The following is a 23404-nucleotide window of genomic DNA, read 5'->3' on the forward strand; positions in this document are numbered from 1 at the left end:
TAAAAAATGGACTTTTAACAATTTTTTTTTTACCATTAATTGTACTATAATTTGTACCGATTTGTACTATAAGTTTCAGAATTTGTACCAAAGTATTTTCCCCGGAAAAATTGATTTTCCGCCGGAGCGCCAGACGTTACACCAGCCCCCCCGTTGCTAAAAAATGGACTTTTAACAATTTTTTTTTTACCATTAATTGTACTATATATTTTACCATTTGTATCACCAACTTAGGAATTGGTATCATGTCTATAAAAAGTGTAAAAACTTACTTACTATTTTTACTATTACTTTTACTTTGTAAAAAGTAATTCCACAAGAAAGTTCAATTATACACATATTTTCCCGCTCTAATCGATCTTAAATATGCATAACAATAACAAAACCACAAAAAAATTGTTATAACTTTTCAAATTTATTATTTAAATTAAAATCAAACATTTTATTAAAAAGAGTTTATTTTTCTGTTATTTTGTATATAATAGCAATTCAACATTATTTTTTTCGTTTTTAGATGGTAATATTTTTTCTTGTAGGTCATCATAGATTTCCCAGCGATCGTTGGGTCTAAAGCAATATGCTTTATAATGTCCACTTTTTACTCTTAGTCCAGTTCTATTTCCACTTGTATATACGACTGCACCCCTAATGAAATAGGTTATCCCTTTTACATGTAATACCTTAGGTATTTCGTCTGTGGTCAACAATACTTCACCGGCATAGTTTTGATGTACTTGATCTATTTTGTTAATACTGCAAACACTTGTAGATGTTTCAAGTTCTGAAAAAAAATCAATATATTACATTTTTATTTTTAAATCCAATTCAATTTTATTAATTTGCTTTATATTAACGTAAAAAGATTGATTTACCTTCAGGCAGAGAGACGAGTTCGATTAATATATGGGTCTTCGTACTAAATGTAACTTTTCTTCGAGAGTTACAGTATGTGCATGTTGTAATTTCTTCTTTTGTAAATGAATCAATTTCTTTTTGAATATCGATACGTCCATTAAAAGCATTCAACTGAATAACTTGACTGGTGTTATCTATAGCAAATTCAGAACAAAGATAACCAGTACATCGATTCAACTTTTTATAAGATGGCATCTGATGTAATAATTTCGTTGCTGTAGAAGTTATTGTATCCATTGCGTCTAATAGTGTTATACCTCCAACAAGCTGTTTATTATTTGGTAAATAATAAGGAGCTAATAATGACATTCGTTCTTTGTATATATTTCCGTTTCGTTTTCTATCAATCATATTTATTATGAATTTAGCAGTTTTATCTATTTTAATCAACGATGCTATGTACTTAAAAAATATTTGACTATCAGCTGCAGCACATGCAAAAATTGTTAGTAAAGAATCAGGAGAACAAGTATTACTTAGCAAAACTTTGCCTATTTGAGGTAAATTATATGGCTTACTTTGCAGAACATTTCCATTTTTTAAAAAGTATATGGATTTTTCACAACCTTTTTGGTTTAAATTTAATTTATCAAATCCTGGTTGGGAAACAAGATATGACTTCGCAGATCGACAGAGAGATAATGAAGTTGATTTTCCTCTTTTTTGCCAATGTTCTTCAGCTACATTTTCATTATCTTTCTCAGCACACGATAAACATACCCTTGATTGTCCATAGCCTTCTTCACTGTGTATATATCTGACCGAACACCCAAATAAATGTTCTGATTTTTTACACTTTACACATCTATGTATTCCTGTCGGAAAATCTCCATTTTTACACGGTAAACAAAATGAAATATTATTTTCTTCATTTACTACTACTTCCGGTTCAGCATGCATATTATCTTCATTATCACCTATAACTGTTTCCTTTTGCATGTTTTCAATATTTCCATCTCTATCAGCTGTTTCTGTATATAAGTCTTCGTTATCCTCAATATCTGTTTCAGTATGTATGCCTTCACAACCCTCCAAATCCGTTTCTGTGCGTATGTCTTCATTATCCTCTATAACTGTTTCTATTTGTATGTCTTCGTTATCCTCTATATTTGCTTCTGTATGTATGCCTTCAAAACCCTCCAAATCAGTTTCTATGTGTATGTCTTCACAACCCTCTATAACCGTTTCTTTGTGTATGTCATAATCCTGTATATCTGTATTTTCTTCATTAGTTTTGTTATTATTATTATTTAAAGATTTTTTATTTAATAATCCAGCATTTTGTAGCAGCAAATTATCACCTTTATAATAATATACTAATTTTTGTACAAAATCATCCACCCTAATGGGTAAATGTTCTGTTTTAAATAATCTATTCTTAATCTGGTTAAAGTTACTTTCAACACGGCTACTTGAAACAGTAGCTTCTCCATATCCAAATATTGTTGTCATAATTCCGGACCAACAAGGATACAACTTCATTGCATTGATCACCAACGGAACTAGTTCCGGTGTATATTGAGCATTGTCAAACTCGCCTTCGATTTTTTCAACTTTTGATAGACAATCATTTGCTATTATTGATGCCCAATTCTTAAAAGAACCAGTAATTTCTTCACTAAGATCTTCATTTTCTTCATTTTGTTGATTAATTACGTTTGTGGATTCATTTTCATCAATTAAATGATCGAAAACTTGTAAATATGATGCTTTATTTGCAATTAGATCTTGTAAATATCTTTTACTTATAGCACAAGGAGTGTCTTTTTCGTATTCAGTTGGTACTAAAAGTGGACCATCATATTTACTTAGAGCAATTTTAAAAATAGCTTCCAAAATTTGTTTAGCTTCTTTCATAGATGTGCAATATATAAGAAGTGTCATTGATCTAATAAATAATTGCCTCGTTCTTGTAAATTTACATTGTTTAAATGTATCCCACTTAGCTATTAAACTAACAAAATGATTAATATCATTTCTGATATAACATGAAGGTATTTTATTTTTATTTTCATTTTTATTGACAGAAAATTTAAAACAAACCTCCAAGTACTCTTGAAGTGACTTGTATTGGGTAAAAGACTGAACAAGTGCTGACATTATGGCTAAAAATTGATCAGATATAGCCATTTTTGGAGCTTTTATACCACATCTTAGCCAATGTGTTAACCAAATATATATACTTAGGGTATCATGTTGTTCCGAGATCATAGATAATACTGTGAATGTTTTACTATCTATGTTCATAACACCTTCGTATAGAAACAAGTGGCTGCTTTGATTACCTTCTGGTCTTTTAATTCGTTTGCAGCATCCGCCTGTAGCATCAAATGATATGCACGGAATTGAGACTTTAGAGTAACATTCTTTGTAAATTTGTAACTGCAGATTACTCCAAAAATGTACATAAAAACCATTATGACCAATACTCCGAATTGTGGAACTATATATTGTACTGCACTTCATAATGTTTCAAGCGCTTATTGGATCAGAATGAAGCCTTGTTAATGCAAGTGCTCTACTTTTAGCTGTTTTAAGACTTGAAATGCTTGGAATCTGAGCAGACAAACTATCACCTAAAATATATACATTAATATATTCAAACAACATATTTATATAGGTGTTCCCCCAAAGATTTACGCATTATGATATCTCCCCTTACATAATGAAGATAATGTAATTCTGTTTTTTATTTTATAAGCCGCATAGATATAAGAGTTACATATATAATATTTCATATTATGAATTTAATATTTTGGAAAAAGTGTTATAAAAATTATATTTTATTTTATCATTTTTGAACATTTAAAATAACCATTTTATAAATATTATTTTCTTTTTTTAAAATATCGACATATCAATATTTTATTTCCGTTATTCACATGATTTCTGATAACTTTTAGTTAAGCTATTTACCTACTGTACATACACATGTTACGCGTACCTATTGTTGAATTCGCTAACCGAACGAATACCGGTTTTATGTGGTTATACTTATTTAATAAAAGAATTATTAAAGATCATGACTTTATGAAATTACTATCTTCAATTTTTGAAAATAATAAAATAAAAATAATGAATAATGGTTTTAACTTTTTACTAAACCATGCAAATCAATTAAGATATGAAATACTTATAGCCATTATCCCAGTGAGTCTTATAAAAATAAACTTTAAAGTAAGAACTACTTTTCTGATGAATCTAGTATTAAAATTGTCTAGCCTTATGTACGGACATTAAAAATTGAATGCATTTCGAACTATAAAATAATTTATAATAATTTACACAAATATGATTACAGAGTTTTAAAATAAATTGTTTAGATGACACTATAGTCTATAATATAAAAATTTCAGGCATATTTTTCCTTCTATCAAATTGTTATGTTACTTATAATAATACATATTACACGCATACCTTCTTTCATTATTTTATTTGCTTCATTTCTTACATAGACTGAAGGGCTTATTTTATTATTAATAATTTGATTTAATGCTTCATCTTTTTTTGATCCCATCAACTTTCTCTTTTTTGAGTGAGGAATATCAAACTTCCCTTTGTATGAGCATTTCATTATAACTCTAAAAATAAAAGTATTGGATTGATAATAATAATAATGTTTATTAATATTAAAAAAAAAAAAAAAATCTATGCACAAAAACAAATGTATTTAGTATTCCATAGCTTGTGTTTGGAGTAAATAAATTCAAATAAAGAGGTTAATAAATTTAACATAAGTTTCTGAAATATGATTTATGAAATTGTAAAAGTAATAGGTACAAATGAAATATATAGAACAACATTATTCATTAATACACTATTTGTAATATTATGTTAGTTTAATTTTTTCAAATTTTCCATTATTTTTTCAATATTTAAAATAAAATAATTTTGTGGCATAATTATTATTAAGTAAACTAACATAAACTTTTATCACATATACCAAACTTAAATATTATTAAAACTATGTGGTTGAGGATTTTAATTAAATTTTTTTTCTCGATTAGAACTATGATGTTATCAGCATAACAAATAACTATACAAAATAAGCTCATCATTTATTTTTAAATTTAAAAGGTCACTCACATAAATTATGAATTGAAAAGGACCAATAGGTAATACTTTAGTTCAATAAAAAAATGAATAATATTAAGTTCAGTAAATTTAAAACAGGTTTGTTAAGTATTAATGAAACGAACCTCGTATCTACAGCTGGTATTTCATCAATAGTTCCATCAAAAATAGAACCACAAGTTGAGCATCGACCACGTATTGATAAAAATACTATCCCGTGAAAACTCAACTTGGCTTTTTTGAAAACTAAACAACACGGTAATCGGGTGTGTAAAAAAAATTGTTCATGTATAATATTGGTCCATTCGTAAGGAGACAATATTTTATATTTCTTTGGCTTAGGTTTTTCAATATAAGTTTTATCACGAGGCTGAATGGTTTTCCACTCATCCACGGATAAAGTTATTTCAAACACCAAATTTGAATTATGTTCGTCGCAACTTTCTTCTGTGCTTGATGATGATACATTACCATTATTTTCATTACAATCTATAAATAATAATAATAAATAATATGAGTAGGTATATATAGACTATAGTGATTGTGTATAATATTAACCACAGTGTAAAAGCATACCACAATAATTTTTTGAGATCTCGTTATGACTTGTTTCTTTTATCAAGCCAAGTTTTTCTGTTATTTTGTCTCTGTTTAATGCAAAACACGAACACAGAGAGATTCTGATGATATGTTCGAATTATATTTGTTATTGATGACATTTGCGATTTCTTGCCAAATTCTTAATTTTTTACTAAATACGTCTATTAATATATTAAATCAAGTTTATAAATTAATATATTTTAAATGAATAAAATAATTATAACTTTAATATCATTAAATTAAAAATTAGAAAACTATAGGGAATGCAACTGTTGTTTAAATAATGGTATTCATAATTGAACTTCAGTTTATTGTAAGTATTTGCGAGTATTATACTTTTTACAAGTAATAGATACAATATGTATATTTACCAATCCTTATTTTACTTTATATCAATGAAGCCTGGATGTTTAGATTTTAAATCATCATACATCATCATACTTATTTATTGTTATTGTTGAATTATATTCAATGTTGTCGTAAATTCAGTTTAGCTCTCAAGCATTTTTTTGGAATTTTAAGATTCTGAGCGGATGAATGTATTGATTTTATAATGAAGTGTTTTTTTTTGTGTTTGTCATCACGTTTTGGGGCAGTAAAAATGCTTCGATTTTCGACTTCAGTACCTTATCCGATCTGCAGAGAATGAATGTAGTTGGTACTTTTGGGGTTCAAAAGTCTTCTTAATAATCGGGATAAACAAACTAAAAATTAATGAATAAACGGGAATTTGTATGCACAATCAATTTTCGATTATTTTTATTAAATACAATTAATATCGATAAAAATGTATTAACAATTTATAAAATGTTCAACTTTTATAGCTAAGGATTGAAAATTTAAGACAAGGTCGCACATAAGTAATTTAATCTGTAACTAAAAATATATATTATTATACTAACACAGTTTTAGATTCTGAACGGAGTGATGGATGTATTGATTTTACAATGATGTGTTTTTTTTTGTGTCTGTGTACAACAAAGTTCCTCATAAGTTATTCTTATAGTGATTAAAAAATTATAAGAATACATAAGCACAATTTTTTTTTTATTAGCATTAGAAGTTCAAATATTGACAAAAAATCATCAAAACCATGAATATTTGCAAATTATGTTGTAGTTCAAAATTCATAAAATTGTTTGTATTTATATCTAAGGTTAAAAAATTCAACACTAAGTTTTGCTTCAAATAGCTATGTAGAAAATTTGAAGTGTCATTATAGGAAAAATGTCTTGAGCGTTTCAGTTTTAAATTTTTATGAAGTCGCGTAACAATAACGATTTATCCTCTAAACAGGTATATGTATATGGTATTTCTATGATAATATAAGGTATTATAAACTATGATAACTACTTGCAATGTTTTTGGAAAAATTGATTAACCATGCCTTATGCAAAATGCGTCCTAATTAAAAAATAAAATATTTGTTTCAAAATAGAATGACAATATTTAAATATAATATATGACAAATCATCTCCGTTCAGAATCGTTTTTCGTATACAATGATACCTATATAATTGCATTCAAAAATCAACCTACCCTAGCCAGAGGTCCACCCCACCCCCTAATGTACAGCAGAGCAACATTCACTTACCCGCTTTTATTTTAGTATCAGACTGACAAACCGTCTCCGCTCAAAATCATTTTTCGTATACAATTTAATACCATCCATTATAGTAACCCACTTGTAACGTGCTGTAGGTACAGCAGAGCAACATCTATTTTCCCACTTTAAATTCTTTAAAAGATGTGTTTTCCATAATTAATTTGATGATACTTTCAAAAAAGGGTACTTTAACTTCATTTGGAAGTTGTGATCAAAAACTTCAAAATTAATTTGTTATTCAAAAAAACCACACACACCCCCCTCGCCCCCGTTGTATTGGTATGGATCCACCCCCGAATACCTGATTATTAATTTTTAATTTTTTAATGGGCCCTACACATAGGAGTGCAAAAAAAAACAAACACAATAGCTACGTTAAACTTTCATTAATTACACATCAAAACTCGGTCAGTTTATACAACTAATAACCGCGTATGGGTTGTCATCCCATATATATTATTATTTATTACCTATATTGGTTATATACCAATATCGGTTCTAAAATGTTCGTGTGCATTGATACGACGTGACCCGCGAACATTCGCGTAGAGTCTATAGTATCTACTATGTAGTTTAGTACGTTCCCAACAGTCAACACCTTAATAACTAATTAACTAACGAGTTGCGAGCGCGTTGAGTGCATAGATACATAAGATAGATGCATATTAAGATAAATGCATACCTAAGAATACATGGGTGATATAAAATATGCAATGGTCAACATGTAACACAGACGCAAACGTATAACATGAACATCCACGGAATAATCATGCGCATCACCCAAAACTACGACACGCGCATCTACGAGTATATCTTCTGAAATGAAAATACAGAATACTTACAATAGAGAGTCTATAGATTATAGTGTATTCCGTATATCCGTAGGTAGGTATAGCGAGTTACTGTAGAGTCTATATTGTTGATATTACGTCTATAATATTTTATAGGCATATTATCATCAATACATATTCATAATAAACAAATATAATAATAATGGCATTAATGTACTATTAATATTTTAAATAAGTACCTACTATGATAGATCAAAATATTAATGATTTATCTAGTAATTTAGTAACAACTATGTATGAATAGTAATATACCTAATTAAAAATGTATAATATAAACACCATGCTCAAATTAAGAGGCGGCCACACCAACATTCATTGTTTTCTGTTAATCTCACGCATAATATAGAAAAAGTTTTCTAGCTGTATATATATATATATAATATATGTATTTTATATCCATGATTACGACTCCCTAGTTCAGTTTAGCACCTAGGTGCTATTGGTTATTATATATTTTATAAAAAAGACTATTTCAGATGGACGAATAACACAAAATATGTTGGTATGTTGAACACCTTAACCTTAATGTATAGGTAAAGGTCCATGACTTAAAACATAATATTTTACTTACATTTGCCTTCTGCTTCATTAAAATTCAAAACATCACGTATTTGATTTTTATTATTCAACAGCTACTCGTCTATAAGATGGCTAGGAACAGCCGGAATTCTACCACGTTTAGCACCCATACTCCATGAAGGACAAGAGGCAAATGAAATTATGAAATAAACGTATTAATATAAAAATACAACATTTCTTTGCTTAATATAATATACATTTAATTTAATAATAGACATATCAAAAGTCAATAATATTGGATAATATCAAAAGTTAATTTTAGATAAACGTCGGTTCTTATTATTAGTGTTTGAATTTATAAATACGCCAATACGTATTAATATAATTTTGTGTGACGCATGGTATTACATAATAATATGTACGCTGTATAGAATAATGTTATTCTGTTAGAGTATTATAAAATGGAGTATAATTTGTATAAAAACGAAAACAATTAATAAATTTAAAAAAAATGTTGTGCTAAATCGGTAAGTTTTGTTCGTCATAGTATTTATCTTCAAAATGATAATTAATAATTATATTATAATACATTTTGTGGTTTTGTTATAGTTATATATATATCAGAGCGATCAGAGCGGAACTTTATACAAATTCCTAAGTTAGTGGTACATATCGTTACAAATTATAGTACAATTAATATTTAAAAAAAATGTTACAATTTGTTGTGTTAAATCGGTAGGTTAGGTTAGGTTCGTTCTAATTTTTATCTTCTATATGATAATACTATAATAGTAATTTGTGTACGTAAAAAAATATTTTTAATTTTATACCATATAAAATTTGTATAATAATACATTGAATTAGACATTTTTTTAAATATTTTTTTTTGACTGCACAAACTTATTCTCACTTCTGGATGGTACTACGAAAAATTAGGTACAAAATACAAATATTGTTCATGATACAGTACCCAGCATTTAAATACTCAGCCCGACAGATGAAAAGCACAAATTCACCTGTATAAGTAAAAAAAAATTGTTAAAAGTCCATTTTTTAGCAACGGGGGGGCTGGTGTAACGTCTGGCGCTCAGGCGGAAAATCAATTTTTCCGGGGAAAATACTTTGGTACAAATTCTGAAACTTATAGTACAAATCGGTACAAATTATAGTACAATTAATGGTATAAAAAAAATTGTTAAAAGTCCATTTTTTAGCAACGGGGGTGCTGGTGTAACGTTACCCTGGCACCCCAGCGGAAAATCGAATTTTCCGGGGGAAATTCTTTGGTACAAATTCTGAAATGTACGGTACAAATTGGTACAAATTGTAGTACAATTAATGGTAAAAAAAAAAATAAAAAATTCAAACATTGGGGTGCCAGGGTAACCCACCTCTCCATTTAGTATATATTCAATTTTAGTTGACGAAACTAAAGATTCTTCTAAAAAAGAGCAGTTAAGTTTTCTTATACGATTTGTAGATATAAACTTCAATATATTTGAGAAAGCACTAGGTTGCGGTCACATGAAAAAATCTGATGCTACTTCTCTAGCTCAAGAAATAGTTAAACTTATTCAGGAGAATAATTTGGACATCAATAAATGCATTGCTCAATGTTATGATGGTGCTTCAGTGATGAGTGGTGTTTATTCGGGTGTGCAACAAAAAATCAGCGAAATTGTTCCTCATGCAGTGTACATTCATTGTTATGCCCACCGATTAAATCTTTGTTTGGTTGACTGTATACAAAATGTGCCCTTAATAGTTGATTTTTTTGATTCTATTCAAAATTTCTATAAATACTTGATGAATAGTCAAACTCGTTATGAACTTTTCATAGAAGCTCAAAAAAATAAAAATGTTAAAGTAATTCATTTAGAAAGGCTGGTTGATACTCGTTGGTATTATTGGTATACTTCATTGCAAAAAGTAAGAAGCCGATATACTGTAATTATCGAAGTATTAACTTTTCTGACTGAGCATGGCGATCAAACAGTTAGAGCAGTAGGACTACTCAAAATATTATCTACTTTTAAATTTATTATGATTTTGGAGGTAATGGTTAGTGTCCTAGAATGTATACACTGTTTATCATGTGAACTTCAAAATTCTAGTATTATTCTATCAAAGGCCATGTTATTAGTGAAATCTTCAAGGAATAATATCTTAAAATTACGCTGTGAAGAATCGTGGTTGAAATTTCATCATAAAGCAACTGAAATAGCAATTTGTAATGGCATAAAAACCCAAACTCATAGTAAACATGAGAAAAGAAAACAGACTTTCAACAAACATTTGAATGATTATTTTGTACAATCAACTTTGGGAAAAGCTAGATGTAAAGAAAAAGATGTTTCAAGTTTAAAAGTTGAACTGTTGTATCAAGTAATCGATAGGTATTTATTACATACTTAATTATTACTTTCATCAAATTATTTAATTCATAAAAGTATGTGTCATTTTTTAGGATTGTAACACAGTTAGATGAACGTTTTTCCAAAAATGAACAAGTTTTTGATATATTTAATGTATTTGACTATACAAATGCTGACTTCCTTAATGCAGAATTTGTTGCTGTTAATAAGTTCTTAGACCACTACAAAGGTTTTCAAATTAATTCTTTAAGCCTACCATCTGAGTTTTCTTCAATTAAGGCAACATTAGAACTAGAAAACATGTCCCAATTTAAATTAGAATTAATATTCAATATTGTTTTAAATCTACCATTTGCATTTCCTGAAACAATAAAAATATTGTCTATAATGTCAACATTACCAGTGACAACTGCATAAAATGAGCGCTTTTTTTCTTCATTGAAAAGGATAAAAAATTTCTTAAGAACATCAATTGGTGATGAAAGGTTGAACGATTTAATGGTTCTTGGAGTTGAAACTGAAGAGGCAAAACAAATAAATTTGAATGATGCAGTTGATGATTTTGCAAAAATGAAAGACAGAAGGTATCCGCTATACTAATAGTTAACAAAAAAAAAAATAAATATGTTTTGTTAATATGTATTATTATGTTATTATTTAAATAAATAAATTGAAATAAATAAATGTTTGGTGATTATAAAATAACTTATGTGTGATTAAAGATTTCAGAATTTGTTTTGTTTTCCTTAGTGTCTATAAATATGAAATAATGATATCCAAAATAAAATAATGTAAGTTTTAACTGTGTATTATTATTAGGTGTACAATATTTGTATTTTAATATTATGAAATGATTTGATTGATGAAAAATAATACTTTCGAGCGGAGCGAGAAAAAAATTTTTTTCTAATAATTATAGTGTATAATGTATATTATATTGGCCTGCTGAAAATTTTTTTGGCCTGCCCCGATGTTAGCATACCTTTCAAAAAGTTGAAATGACGCCCCTGCCCCCCCCCCCCCCCGGCAGACTGTGCCACCAACAAAATAGCTAGGACAAAAAAAAAAGTCGCATGGTGTATACCCTGCAGTACCTATAGATTTTAAATAATTGTAATTTTTTTAGTTACGCATATTTTATTAATTAGTGATTATATTATCATATACTATTTTTTTTTTTATTGAAATTATTAATCTACAATCTATACATTAATTTTAGTACAATAAGTAGGTTTGATAAGTTAATAATAAAAGGTTATCATGAATCGTATGATTAGGGAGGATACCCAGTGGTAACACCCTATAATATTATACCTAATAAGTAATAATCATATAATATAAGCACTTTATTTTTATCAACAATTTACTTCATTATGTATCTGTTTTTAATTTAGCTTTAAATGTATTTTTATTGTTTTGACAAAGGTTATACTTTTTGAACATAATTAAAAAATATTCCTACCATTGTGAATTTTGTAACATAAAAAATAAATGTTTCTAAATGTCTAAAAAAAAAAATAGGTGTCACATTTTAAAAATTTGTTGTGCCCCCTCGGCCACCAAAGTCTGAACACGCCTATGTACGTTATATTATTGCATTACTTCGTATTTACTTGTACCTAAATGACGAATTGAAATGGGTAGTTATCAAACATCAGCCATTTGATCTTCCTTATCTATACATTTCTTATTAATGTAGTATAATTTGTAATATTTTAATATTGAAATCCACCATAATAAATTAAAACCATTCAATTTGTCTGAACTAACTTTGATGCATTCATGTATAAATAAATTACCTACAGAATATTATATACAGAATTTGTTTTGGAAATGGATATATAAATTAACTTTATTAACCATTTCAAATTCTTAACAAGTAATATTTTAACATTTTATAATTTAAAAGATTTTAATCATACTCATAGTCTGTTCAGAATAAGATCGGTACGGGCGGCCAAATAGTGCGCATGGGCGTGTTTTTGTTACGTGGCAGTGCCCGACGCGTCGCCGTAGTGGGGACAACGTCTGACCGCCGCCCGACGAAAACTGGTCGCCGCCGTGTACCGATCTCATTCTGAACAGACTATAGGTAGGTAATGTTTTTTTTCAATTCTACACAATAATTACATAGCCGTAATAAAATAAAAAATTTCAATCTCATTAATTGTATTACTTTCTTATGTAAGTACAAGTACCTACACTCAATTATTTTTTTATTTAAAAGCCTCAATCTGTTTTTTTTTTGAGGGTCCATCTAATAATTTAATATTGTTGTATAAATTATGAAATAATTTGATATAAATTGTATTTTATATCAAATATTATAATATCATTATATTTTATTTATATGTGTGCACAGACTGTACAATAATGGCCGACTGTATTGGAGTAATGTGTGACGGCATATTCTTAAAGAATCCAATATTAGTGATATCTAAAAACAAATTTAAATTGATAAAACACTTAGTAGATCCTTAAATAGTTAAATACCTGGTATATTTTATATTTGATAAAAAAGTTCAAATATAACAAATAAAAAAATGATTTATATATATATTGAAAATAAAACCCACTGGGTTCAGTCTGGACATCCCCCCCCCAAGTTTTTAAGGGTCGATATTAATGTTATTTGAAGTATCTATGTACCTACCCAGATAGCATTTCCGTAATGATAATATCTAATTATTATCATATCTTCATTATAAAAATAATATTATCAAATAAATATCAATACAATTTCAAATAATTATTTTGTAACATAATATTATAAAAAATTGAATAATATGACATCATAAACGAAATGATAAATTGATAATCTGAATTAATTGTCATTATGTTATTAAAAACGAATTATCTAAAATATATTTTGGATATTATAATATTATGATATTATAACAGAAATAATAATATTTTAGTCTGAAAATGTGTTTAATATATTATCAAAACCGAAATACCTAAATTATATTTTGAAATTATTAATATTATGATATCATAATTGAAATAATAAACTACAATTCTTAAAAAATGATTATTTTGCTATAAAAAATAAAATGTCTAAATCATATTCTGAATTTATTAATATTATGATATAATAATTGAAATAATAAAATATTATTCTGAACAAATAATTTTTATGTTAATATTTTAAAACAAAAATAATTATAATATAAAATATGATTTTTAATTGTACCTGAATTATATCCCTGCAGATAGCAATAATAAGATGATATTTTATTTAGATGCGTATTTATGGGTATTACGCCCTAACTCCTAATAGCCCTTCTCTACCCAGGATAAATACTATTATACCAACGCATAATATCCAGAATATTGATCCAGCTATATCTAATATTATAATTATCTTATAGTTTTTCGTTTTTCTATTATATATAATATAATTTTATTATAATACAATTATATTTCAATACTTGTGAAAACTCCATCATAATCTGTCCATCTGTTTCGAAACCTTTCTGGACAGACACATGACAAACGATAGCCGAGTATTGCGTGTAGTGCGTTATGCATTTGTAAGACGCGGAGACAACAAATGCACGTGAAGCGTCCTCTAAACTTTAAATAGCATAGGTACCTTGTTCCTTGTAGTATATTTGCATTTTTTGAGTTTTTAAGATCATTAACAACCAAACCATACATAATAGATATATTATTTATTATCTATGATCCTATCCCTTTAGCCATTACCTAAATTATATACATATTAGTGGAGAGTAGGTTAATGTTAGTTATTGGAGTATAATATGTACTTATTATATAATTAATATAATTAATAATATTATATATTATAACATATTAACATGTATACCTATATGCGATTGCAATTGCAATGTACCTACTATGTGTTATTATATATTAATATTATGTTATTATGTATATTATTTATTTATAAGGTAGCACAGTATATAATATATATGTGTACCACTGCACCTGCTATTACTCCAATGATAATAATATACCTAAATATATTACAATATAATATTGTTATTTAACCGTTATCACGGTCACCAGTTCGACACAGGGCTAGGATCCACGATGTTTATAATATATCTACAACAGTACAGTAAGTACCTACTGTAGTACTGTATATATATAATATACGTATTTCTATATTGCTTAATACCAATAATACCTTTAGTAAAACACAGAGCATATATTATATGCCACATTGCCACATAATATAATATATTATAGTATAGTAATATTACGGGTGTTATATCATAATCATGACAATTTATTTTGTCATCGATGTTATAGATATTATAATACCTACTTCAAACAAAATATGTTTTTGATTTTGCCTTCTTTCTATTTTGTTTTGCTATTTGTGAATTTACGGCCAAGTAATCATATTATATTGAGGAACCCTCTCCCACTGGACAACCTCTGTTCAAAATTAAATCATTACTGCGCGTCTGCGCGGCGACCAGTTTTCGTCGGGCGGCGGTCAGACATAATAATATGGTCATATTATTATATAATATTATACTATATATCATACTATATATTAGTAATCACGCTCGTCGCCCATCGGTAATCTATTATATCTATTATATCAAATAATTATTTATGCCGCGTCGTTCCGTACGATATTTTTGAATTATCTGGGTTTTTCCGACTGGCACATCGACGCAACACGATAACGATGTTGATACACGAAATTACTTGCCGTTTGGGAGAGGAGTGCAGTAGTGGCAGTACTCCCTCCACCAGTTCACCATACAATATACGACTTACTCTTCATAATTCCGTGGCGAACATCGATTTTTAAGTAATTTTAACCGCTGTCGGCACTCGCCACTCCGTATTCCGTACAGTAAGTTACTACTTATTGTTACCTTTCCGCTCGTGCTTACGTATTGACGACACATTTTACACTCTATTCGGTAAGTAAATATAATTATCATAATATTCATAATTAAGCTAGTAATTATAAGTATAATATATCTGTGGAAAGATGGCAGAAGCTGATATGTACATTTTACAAACTTCTTTCCAAAATATATTTTCAAATAATGACGTCATATCAGTTGCTACACACATAATAGAGACATATCATATTTTTCCACCACTTGAAATATACGATTTCTAAACTATTTAAATGATAATTAAAAAATTAACGAAATGTACATAATATCAGCTTCTACCATCATTCCACAGATATTATTATATTATAATATTATCATTATAAGTATATAGTTAAAGTACTGATAGAACATACAAATTAAAATATAATTAATATACATATTATTATTATTAAGTAAAAACAAAACGTCGTGTGGTCCGTGTACTCATTTTTACTAATAAATATACATACTTTCTACTATTTATCCTACTCTTCACTTTTGACTAAAATTCCAAATGTCTTGGGTCTGAGTTAATTTTAAGTATATTAGTTCTTTGGATATATATTACATACCTATATATGATATATTTAATATTATTTAGTCAGAACTATAATATATATAATTTAAGTGACTTATATATTATACCTATCGTATGTATGTTTTTATATTACAATAAAATTGTTTATTTATGATTGCTATAATTGGTATAAAATTTTAAATTATCCTCCCGCTATATAAAACTATATAGGTATATGTACCTAATAATTGTAAAATGATTTGTTTTTTTGATAAACTAATTAATCAAGTTAATTACCCACTTTATTTATTAGTTATAGTACAATTTATGTCTGGTGACATGCTCACACATAAGTAGCATCGAAAATATACTAAACAGCTTATCATATAATTACAACATTTACATAGTAAATCAACGCTAATATAAAATGTATTAAATGTAAGGGATGGAATTAAAGTATCATCAAACATTTTTAAGAATATAATTTAAATTATTGTGTATTTTGAATTCTTAATCAAGTTGATTTACTATTCATATTTACTATCATCTATTTAGTCTACCTTAAATTAGTGAAAATATATAATAGTATAGTTTAAACACAAAAACATCAAAACATACTTTTGATTTTTATTGTAATAATAATAAGTAGCTTAAGTATTTAAATTATTTTATTAAATTATATGATATTGATTACAATGGTACCTAGCTAATTAATAAAATTAAATTTTATACCAATCCTATTATATAGTATATTATGTCGTACAAAAAACAGTCGAATCTAAGTAGCCGAACTAAGAGAAGAAGAGTTGAAGATGAACTCAGAAATATAGTTTCATTTATTTCAGACCCCATGATTGATCATGTTATGCCACAATCCAATTCATCAAAAATCAATTTTGTCCCAGGAGTAAACTCAAATTCGAATGTATTTGTATCTACTTCTAATATTTCTGATGAAAATGTTAATTTTACACCTCCACAAAGAAGTTCAAATGAATCAATTCTTCAAGATTATTTAAATAATGAAGCTTTAGATAATTTATCAGAAATTAGTATTAATAGTAATAGTGAAAGCGAGTCTTCATCAGATGAACACAATAATGACTGTACATCAAATAATTATAAATATGGTAAAACATCCATTTTTGTATCGTTATTAGCTGAATGGGCTGTCAATTGTAAAATAACACAGAGTGCTCTTAATAGTTTACTTGTTGTTTTGAGACAACACACCTGTTTTGAATACTTACCTAAAGATTCTAGAACAATCTTACAAACTCAAGCATTAGACACCTCAAATTTTCATATCGTAGAACCTGGTAATTATTATCATTTTGGTTTAGCTAATGCTATTCAACAACATTTTCCATCTAGTTTTCAAAATGATACTTCAGTTATTAAAATAGTAGCAGGTGTAGATGGTCTACCATTATTTAAATCAACGGCAGAAGAATTTTGGCCAATACTTGCCTATATTCGACCAAATAGTAATAATGTCTTTCCAATAGGAATATATTGTGGGAATAGAAAACCTTATGACAGCAATGCATTTTTAAAATATTTTGTAGACGACATAAATGAATTACATAACAGTGGTATTAAGATAAATGGAAAACAATTTAAAGTTGTAATAGATGTTCTATGTTGTGATGCCCCGGCTAAGTCTTTTTTACTGCAAACCAAAGGCCACACCGGTTTCTCTTCTTGCTCAAGGTGTGAACATGAAGGTAAATATTTATTGAATCGGATAACTTTTCCACACACATCAGGTAATCAACCCTCTAAGAGAACACATCAAAATTATATTTCCCGATCTGACGAAGAATATCATATTGGAAATACTTCCATTTTAGTTACTGTACCATATTTTGATGTTGTTTCTGATTTTTCTATGGATTATCAACATTTAGTTTGCTTAGGAGTTGTTCGAAAAATTATTTATTTATGGATGAAAGGTCCATTGACTGTTCGTTATCCATCTTGGAAAATAGAAGAAATATCAAAAACACTAGTAGGCTTAAGAAAAAACATACCTTGTGAAATAAATAGAAAACCTCGAAGCTTAGCTTTAATAAAAAATTGGAAAGCTACTGAGTTTAGGACATTTTTATTGTATTTGGGTTCCTCTGCAACCAAATCGATCATATCAAAGGAACATTGGAAAAACTTTTTTGACTTAAGTTTAGGTATGATCATATTATTAAGCCCTGACTATGGACATTATATTAATATTGCAAGGAAATTATTGGATAACTTTATTAAACAATTTGAAATACTGTATGGAAGTCATCTCATATCACATAATGTTCATGGATTAAGCCATATTTGCGATGATTATATTAAATTTGGTCCACTGGATAATTGCTCTACGTTTCCTTTTGAAAACTACATGAGTACTTTAAAAAATTTGATAAGAAAACCAGACAAGCCGCTTATCCAAGTGGTTAAGAGATGTAATGAAATAAATTTGTTAAAACCCCATTTTCAAAATGAAACACCTGCAGCTTTCTATTTTTCTGGATCTCATAAAAATGGACCACTTACAGAAAATATACAAGGATCCCAGTTCACCACATTAAAAATGAAACAGTTTACAATTAAAACAAATATAGAAGCCGACTGTTTCCTACTAACACACAATAAAATTTTGGTTAAAGTTTTCAATATTGTTAAAGAAAAAAATGACACAGTGTATTTAATTTGTAAAAAATTTCAAAACAACAATATTTTATTTGATAAACCAATTGTATCTTCTGAGTTAGATATATATACTGTGAATACATTAAGCAACAAATTTTATTGTTACTCAATTAATGAGATTAAAAATAAAATGATAGTTTTTCTTTCTGGTGATCAATTTGTAGCTTTACCATTACTACATACTTCTTGTAAGTAATATATAATTATAAATTTTATGTACAAAATAATTTTATATACTTAGGATTATAAAAGAGTTAAAATAATTAAATAATATTTTTTAAGTTGTAACTTGTAGGGAGTATAATATGTATTATTTTTAAACTATAATTTGATATAAACAATGTTTATTATAATAATATATGTAGTCCAACAATTATTTATTTTTCATCAGTGTTATATTAATTTTGAAAATAAAATAAGATAATTGTTTAAAAATCAGTTTGCTTCAATAGTGATTGTCACTTTTTGTCAGTTGTTAAATAAAATTAAATAGGTACATAATATATATAATTAATATTCTTCTTATTGTCAATTTTTAACTATTTTATTATTGTTATTCCAGTAAAATATTTTAAAATATGTGGTCAATAATAGAATTTGTGGATGAAAAAACAGTGGAAGCTGTACCAAATTATTGGTTTAAGAACCAGAAATGTGCTTGGCCAAAAAAGAACGTAAAAAAAATGATTCAAAACAGAGTTTACCCTAATGTGTTAGATTTTAATTTTCATGCTGCACGCAAAATAGGGAAAGACATTGGTATGTGTATTATATTGAAATAATATGCTATTCTGCATTACTACAAGATGTATTTTTATTAAAATTAGTATTTATTTATAGAAAGTTATAGTATTGCTTCACAAAAAGCTATGAAGGCCTTATACACATCAGATTTGTCCACCAATGAGTCTTCATCTCAAATAAATGAGTTTGAAAATACATGTACCAACAATAAAACAAAAAGAAAAATTATATTAAAAGGTAAAAAAACTGAAAATCCTTTGTTATGGAGTCCTGCATCTTGTGATCTTTCAAGTAAATCTTATAATTATTGCTAACACTTTAAGCATGACTTAATATCTGTTTTTGTTTTATAATTTATTATTAGATGATGTAATTGATGATAGTGATGCAGATCCGAATTATAGTCCACGTCACATAGAAAATATTAGTCATGGTAAGTAGAACTAATATTATACTAATAATAATTCGTATATCATTGTATTATATAATGGTTTTAAATGTTTAAATATTTTGTAGAAACTTCAACCAAAATCATTGCTGCAGAAGAGATTAATATTTCAAATTCTTGTCCTGTCACATCTTTAAATGTAAAAAAACGTTTGGCGTTTGATATTCCTGACCGCCATTGTTCTCTGAGTCCAAGTGTGTTTAGTGGTGTCAAGAAATTAAAAAATATTGGTAAGTTATGGTATTATTGAAAATCTACTGAAATAAAATTAAAAATAAATAAGTTCTAAATAAAGAGAAGACTGAAGAGTTTAGACTGTGTTCTAGTTAAAGTATTGAATAGATAATAGCGTTTACAAAGATCATTATAATACGATGAGTAATTTGTCATGAAAATATCTATAATATCATTTAAAAAAACATAATTATCTGTGATAAATAAAAATAATTTTAGATCACCCACACAACAGTTATATCCACACACACATATATATTATATATACATACAGTCATAACTTGTAAGTATATTTTTCTTCATTAGGTCCAGATACAAGAGTCATATCTTCAAATAAATTGGTTGGACACAATAAGTCTTCAGAAATAGTTCATACAACATCATCGCCATTCAAAGTAACATGGAACCAATCTATAGAGGAGTCATCAGCTGATACAAATACTTCAGTTAATAATTCTGTACTAGGTAACTATTTATATTAATTTTGAATTTTCTATTCAAATAGGTCAAATTATTATCAGTATATTAATAAAATTTCAGATTATCTACAAAAAATGTACCGAACCGTTTGCAATATTAAGTACGATCTGAATTTGGTGGCTGATAAAGTTAATAATATTGAGGGCATGCTGTTCAACGATTTCAAGAGAGAAGATCAAAGTAAAAGAAATTTTGACGATACGTTTCAAACAGAATTCAATAATCTTTTGCCTCTTGAAACCGAGGAAAACTTGCAGACGTTTGAAATTAAGCTTTTAAATAAAGAGTTTAGAGCTAAAATGGTAATTTATTTTAATTTTTAACTACATAAACATATTAAAATGTTTAATTTAAATTTTTTTGGAGGTTGAAGAAATTAAACGGTATTCCCGAAATACATTACCGAGCACTGTGCGTGCAATTATGCGCATTATTTTCAAAGATAGACTTCTAGAAGAATATAGCTATAAAGGAATAGGAAATAAAAAAGTGTTTTACACACTAGCAACATGTTCTATTATATTTGGTAAGTTTGATTAGTTATAATATTATATTATGATTTTGTTTTTTATCATCATAGGTATAATAAATTTATCACAGACTCATATAATACTACTATATACATCTCTTTACGTACATTATATTATCTGTTGATTATTAATTAGATAAAGAACTCGCTATAATATATTATTGTAAATAATTTTATTAAATTTTTATTTGATAACAGAGGCAATCAAAAAAATGAAAAAATTCACCAAGTTTGATGCTATAGATCAGTGATTCCCAACGTGGGCGCTACCGCCCCCTTGTGGGCATTTTTTATTTTGAAGGGGGCGTTTTTATGAGGGGGGCGCTCATCTATCATTTAAATTTTTTTTGTTTATAACTGATTGTAATGAAATGTATAACTACGTAGAATAAAATACCTAATGTAATCAACACAATTATGTAGGTATAATATTTATAGACACTTAAATAATATCAAAAAAATTATCTTGACAGGTACTTGACGTTATTATCGGAGTTATCGTATAGATTCCGATTAGCGGCTAATGATTAGCCGATTCCGACAATGTTATGTGGAGATTTAAGACTAATGCTGACATCTATTGAACCAGATATCATTTCGTTAGCAGGAAAACATCAACCTCATGGCAGTCATTAGTCACATAAGTATTTTTTGTATTATAATTTTATATTAGCGAATTCGAAATCAAATTATATAATTATTAATTATTAGTAGGTATTTAAATTTAAAATTAACTAAATTGTAGCGTTAAAATGTTAATGATATTTTGTCTTAAATTAAATAGCTTATTAAAAAATAAAACGTTTATCATTTTAAAAAATTGATTGGGGAAGGGGGGGGGGGCGGTGTGTGATTTTAAAAATCTAAAAGGGGCGTTGAGTAAAAAAAGGTTGGGAAACACTGCTATAGATGTTGAAAATCCTCTAAAAATATTTATAGCTGGTGCCAAATTCAGAGACTCTACTCGCAAAAATAATCAAAATCAAGAAGCTGATCCATTAGATAATGCATCGGCTTCGGCTAATACATAAATTAAATATATATTTTTATATTATATATATTTTAATATTTTTTAATGTATAAAATGAAAGTTAAGATAACATACCTAAAGGAATTATCAGTCAGTATCATTAATCATTATAAATAGCAATAATATGTATAGTGTTGACATAACTACCTATTAATAATCATTAAAGATTTTTCAATTTTTTTTTTTTAAAATTCGTTAATTATTATTATTAAAAGCAAATTGTATGATTTGAATTTTGTTAATTATATTTTTTAACATTTAATATTGTAATTTCATGGATACAATAAATATATATAATATTTGTCGACATAACTACCTATTAGTAATCAGTAAGATTTTTCAATTTTTTTTTTTTAAATTCATTAATTATTATTATTAAAAGCAAATTGTATGATTTGAATTTTATTAATTATATTTTTTAACATTTAATATTGTAATTTCATGGATACAATAAATATATATAATATTTGTCGACATAACTACCTATTAGTAATCATTAAAGATTTTTCAATTTTTTTTTTTTTAAATTCATTAATTATTATTATTAAAAGCAAATTGTATGATTTGAATTTTATTAATTATATTTTTTAACATTTAATATTGTAATTTCATGGATACAATAAATATATATAATATTTGTCATTATGTTCATATTTTTATTACTTCTTACAGCTCCTCTAGTCCTCAGCTATTATGATTATTAATATTAAATATTATTAGTTATATAATATATTATAGTACTCGTAGGTCTGGCTAGCAATTCAATTATTTGATATATTTTTTACTGATATCTATATTGAACCATAATAAAGATCAAAAATAATATCAACTATTTATTAATATTAAAATAAATTATAATTTAAAATTACCATCAGAATTATATTAAAAAATAATAATCTTAAGAAATGTCTAAA

The 23404-nt window shown here is 27.0% G+C and overlaps 2 protein-coding genes across 2 annotated transcripts; both read left to right on the top strand.

Annotated features, from left to right (window-relative positions):
* The first annotated feature begins 10089 nt into the window (after nt 1-10089).
* LOC132932693 (zinc finger MYM-type protein 1-like) lies at nt 10090-11540 on the top strand. Its single transcript, XM_060999061.1, has 3 exons — nt 10090-10961; nt 11033-11329; nt 11387-11540. The coding sequence occupies exons 1-3, from the start codon at nt 10090-10092 to the stop codon at nt 11538-11540; spliced, it is 1323 nt and encodes a 440-aa protein (XP_060855044.1).
* A 4182-nt stretch (nt 11541-15722) lies between these two features.
* LOC132937008 (uncharacterized) lies at nt 15723-21774 on the top strand. Its single transcript, XM_061003836.1, has 9 exons — nt 15723-15847; nt 19588-19784; nt 19866-20060; nt 20134-20202; nt 20286-20447; nt 20758-20916; nt 20992-21233; nt 21298-21457; nt 21659-21774. Exons 2-9 carry the CDS (start codon nt 19604-19606, stop codon nt 21709-21711), a joined length of 1221 nt encoding a protein of 406 aa, XP_060859819.1. The 5' UTR covers nt 15723-15847; nt 19588-19603; the 3' UTR covers nt 21712-21774.
* Nucleotides 21775-23404: the final 1630 nt, after the last annotated feature.

The sequence above is a fragment of the Metopolophium dirhodum genome, chromosome 1 (assembly GCF_019925205.1).
Source record: "Metopolophium dirhodum isolate CAU chromosome 1, ASM1992520v1, whole genome shotgun sequence".
Classification (NCBI taxonomy): Eukaryota; Metazoa; Arthropoda; class Insecta; order Hemiptera; family Aphididae; genus Metopolophium; species Metopolophium dirhodum.

Excerpts from the sequence above, each read along its gene's own strand:
- LOC132932693 (XM_060999061.1), top strand. The coding sequence starts at position 10,090 with ATGAAAAAATCTGATGCTACTTCTCTAGCTCAAGAAATAGTTAAACTT. Across the intron at positions 10,962-11,032 it reads TTGTATCAAGTAATCGATAG|GATTGTAACACAGTTAGATG; the intron begins GTATTTATTACA and ends GTCATTTTTTAG. Across the intron at positions 11,330-11,386 it reads ATAAAAATATTGTCTATAAT|GATAAAAAATTTCTTAAGAA; the intron begins GTCAACATTACC and ends TTCATTGAAAAG.
- LOC132937008 (XM_061003836.1), top strand. The coding sequence starts at position 19,604 with ATGTGGTCAATAATAGAATTTGTGGATGAAAAAACAGTGGAAGCTGTA. Across the intron at positions 19,785-19,865 it reads CAAAATAGGGAAAGACATTG|AAAGTTATAGTATTGCTTCA; the intron begins GTATGTGTATTA and ends ATTTATTTATAG. Across the intron at positions 21,458-21,658 it reads AACATGTTCTATTATATTTG|AGGCAATCAAAAAAATGAAA; the intron begins GTAAGTTTGATT and ends ATTTGATAACAG.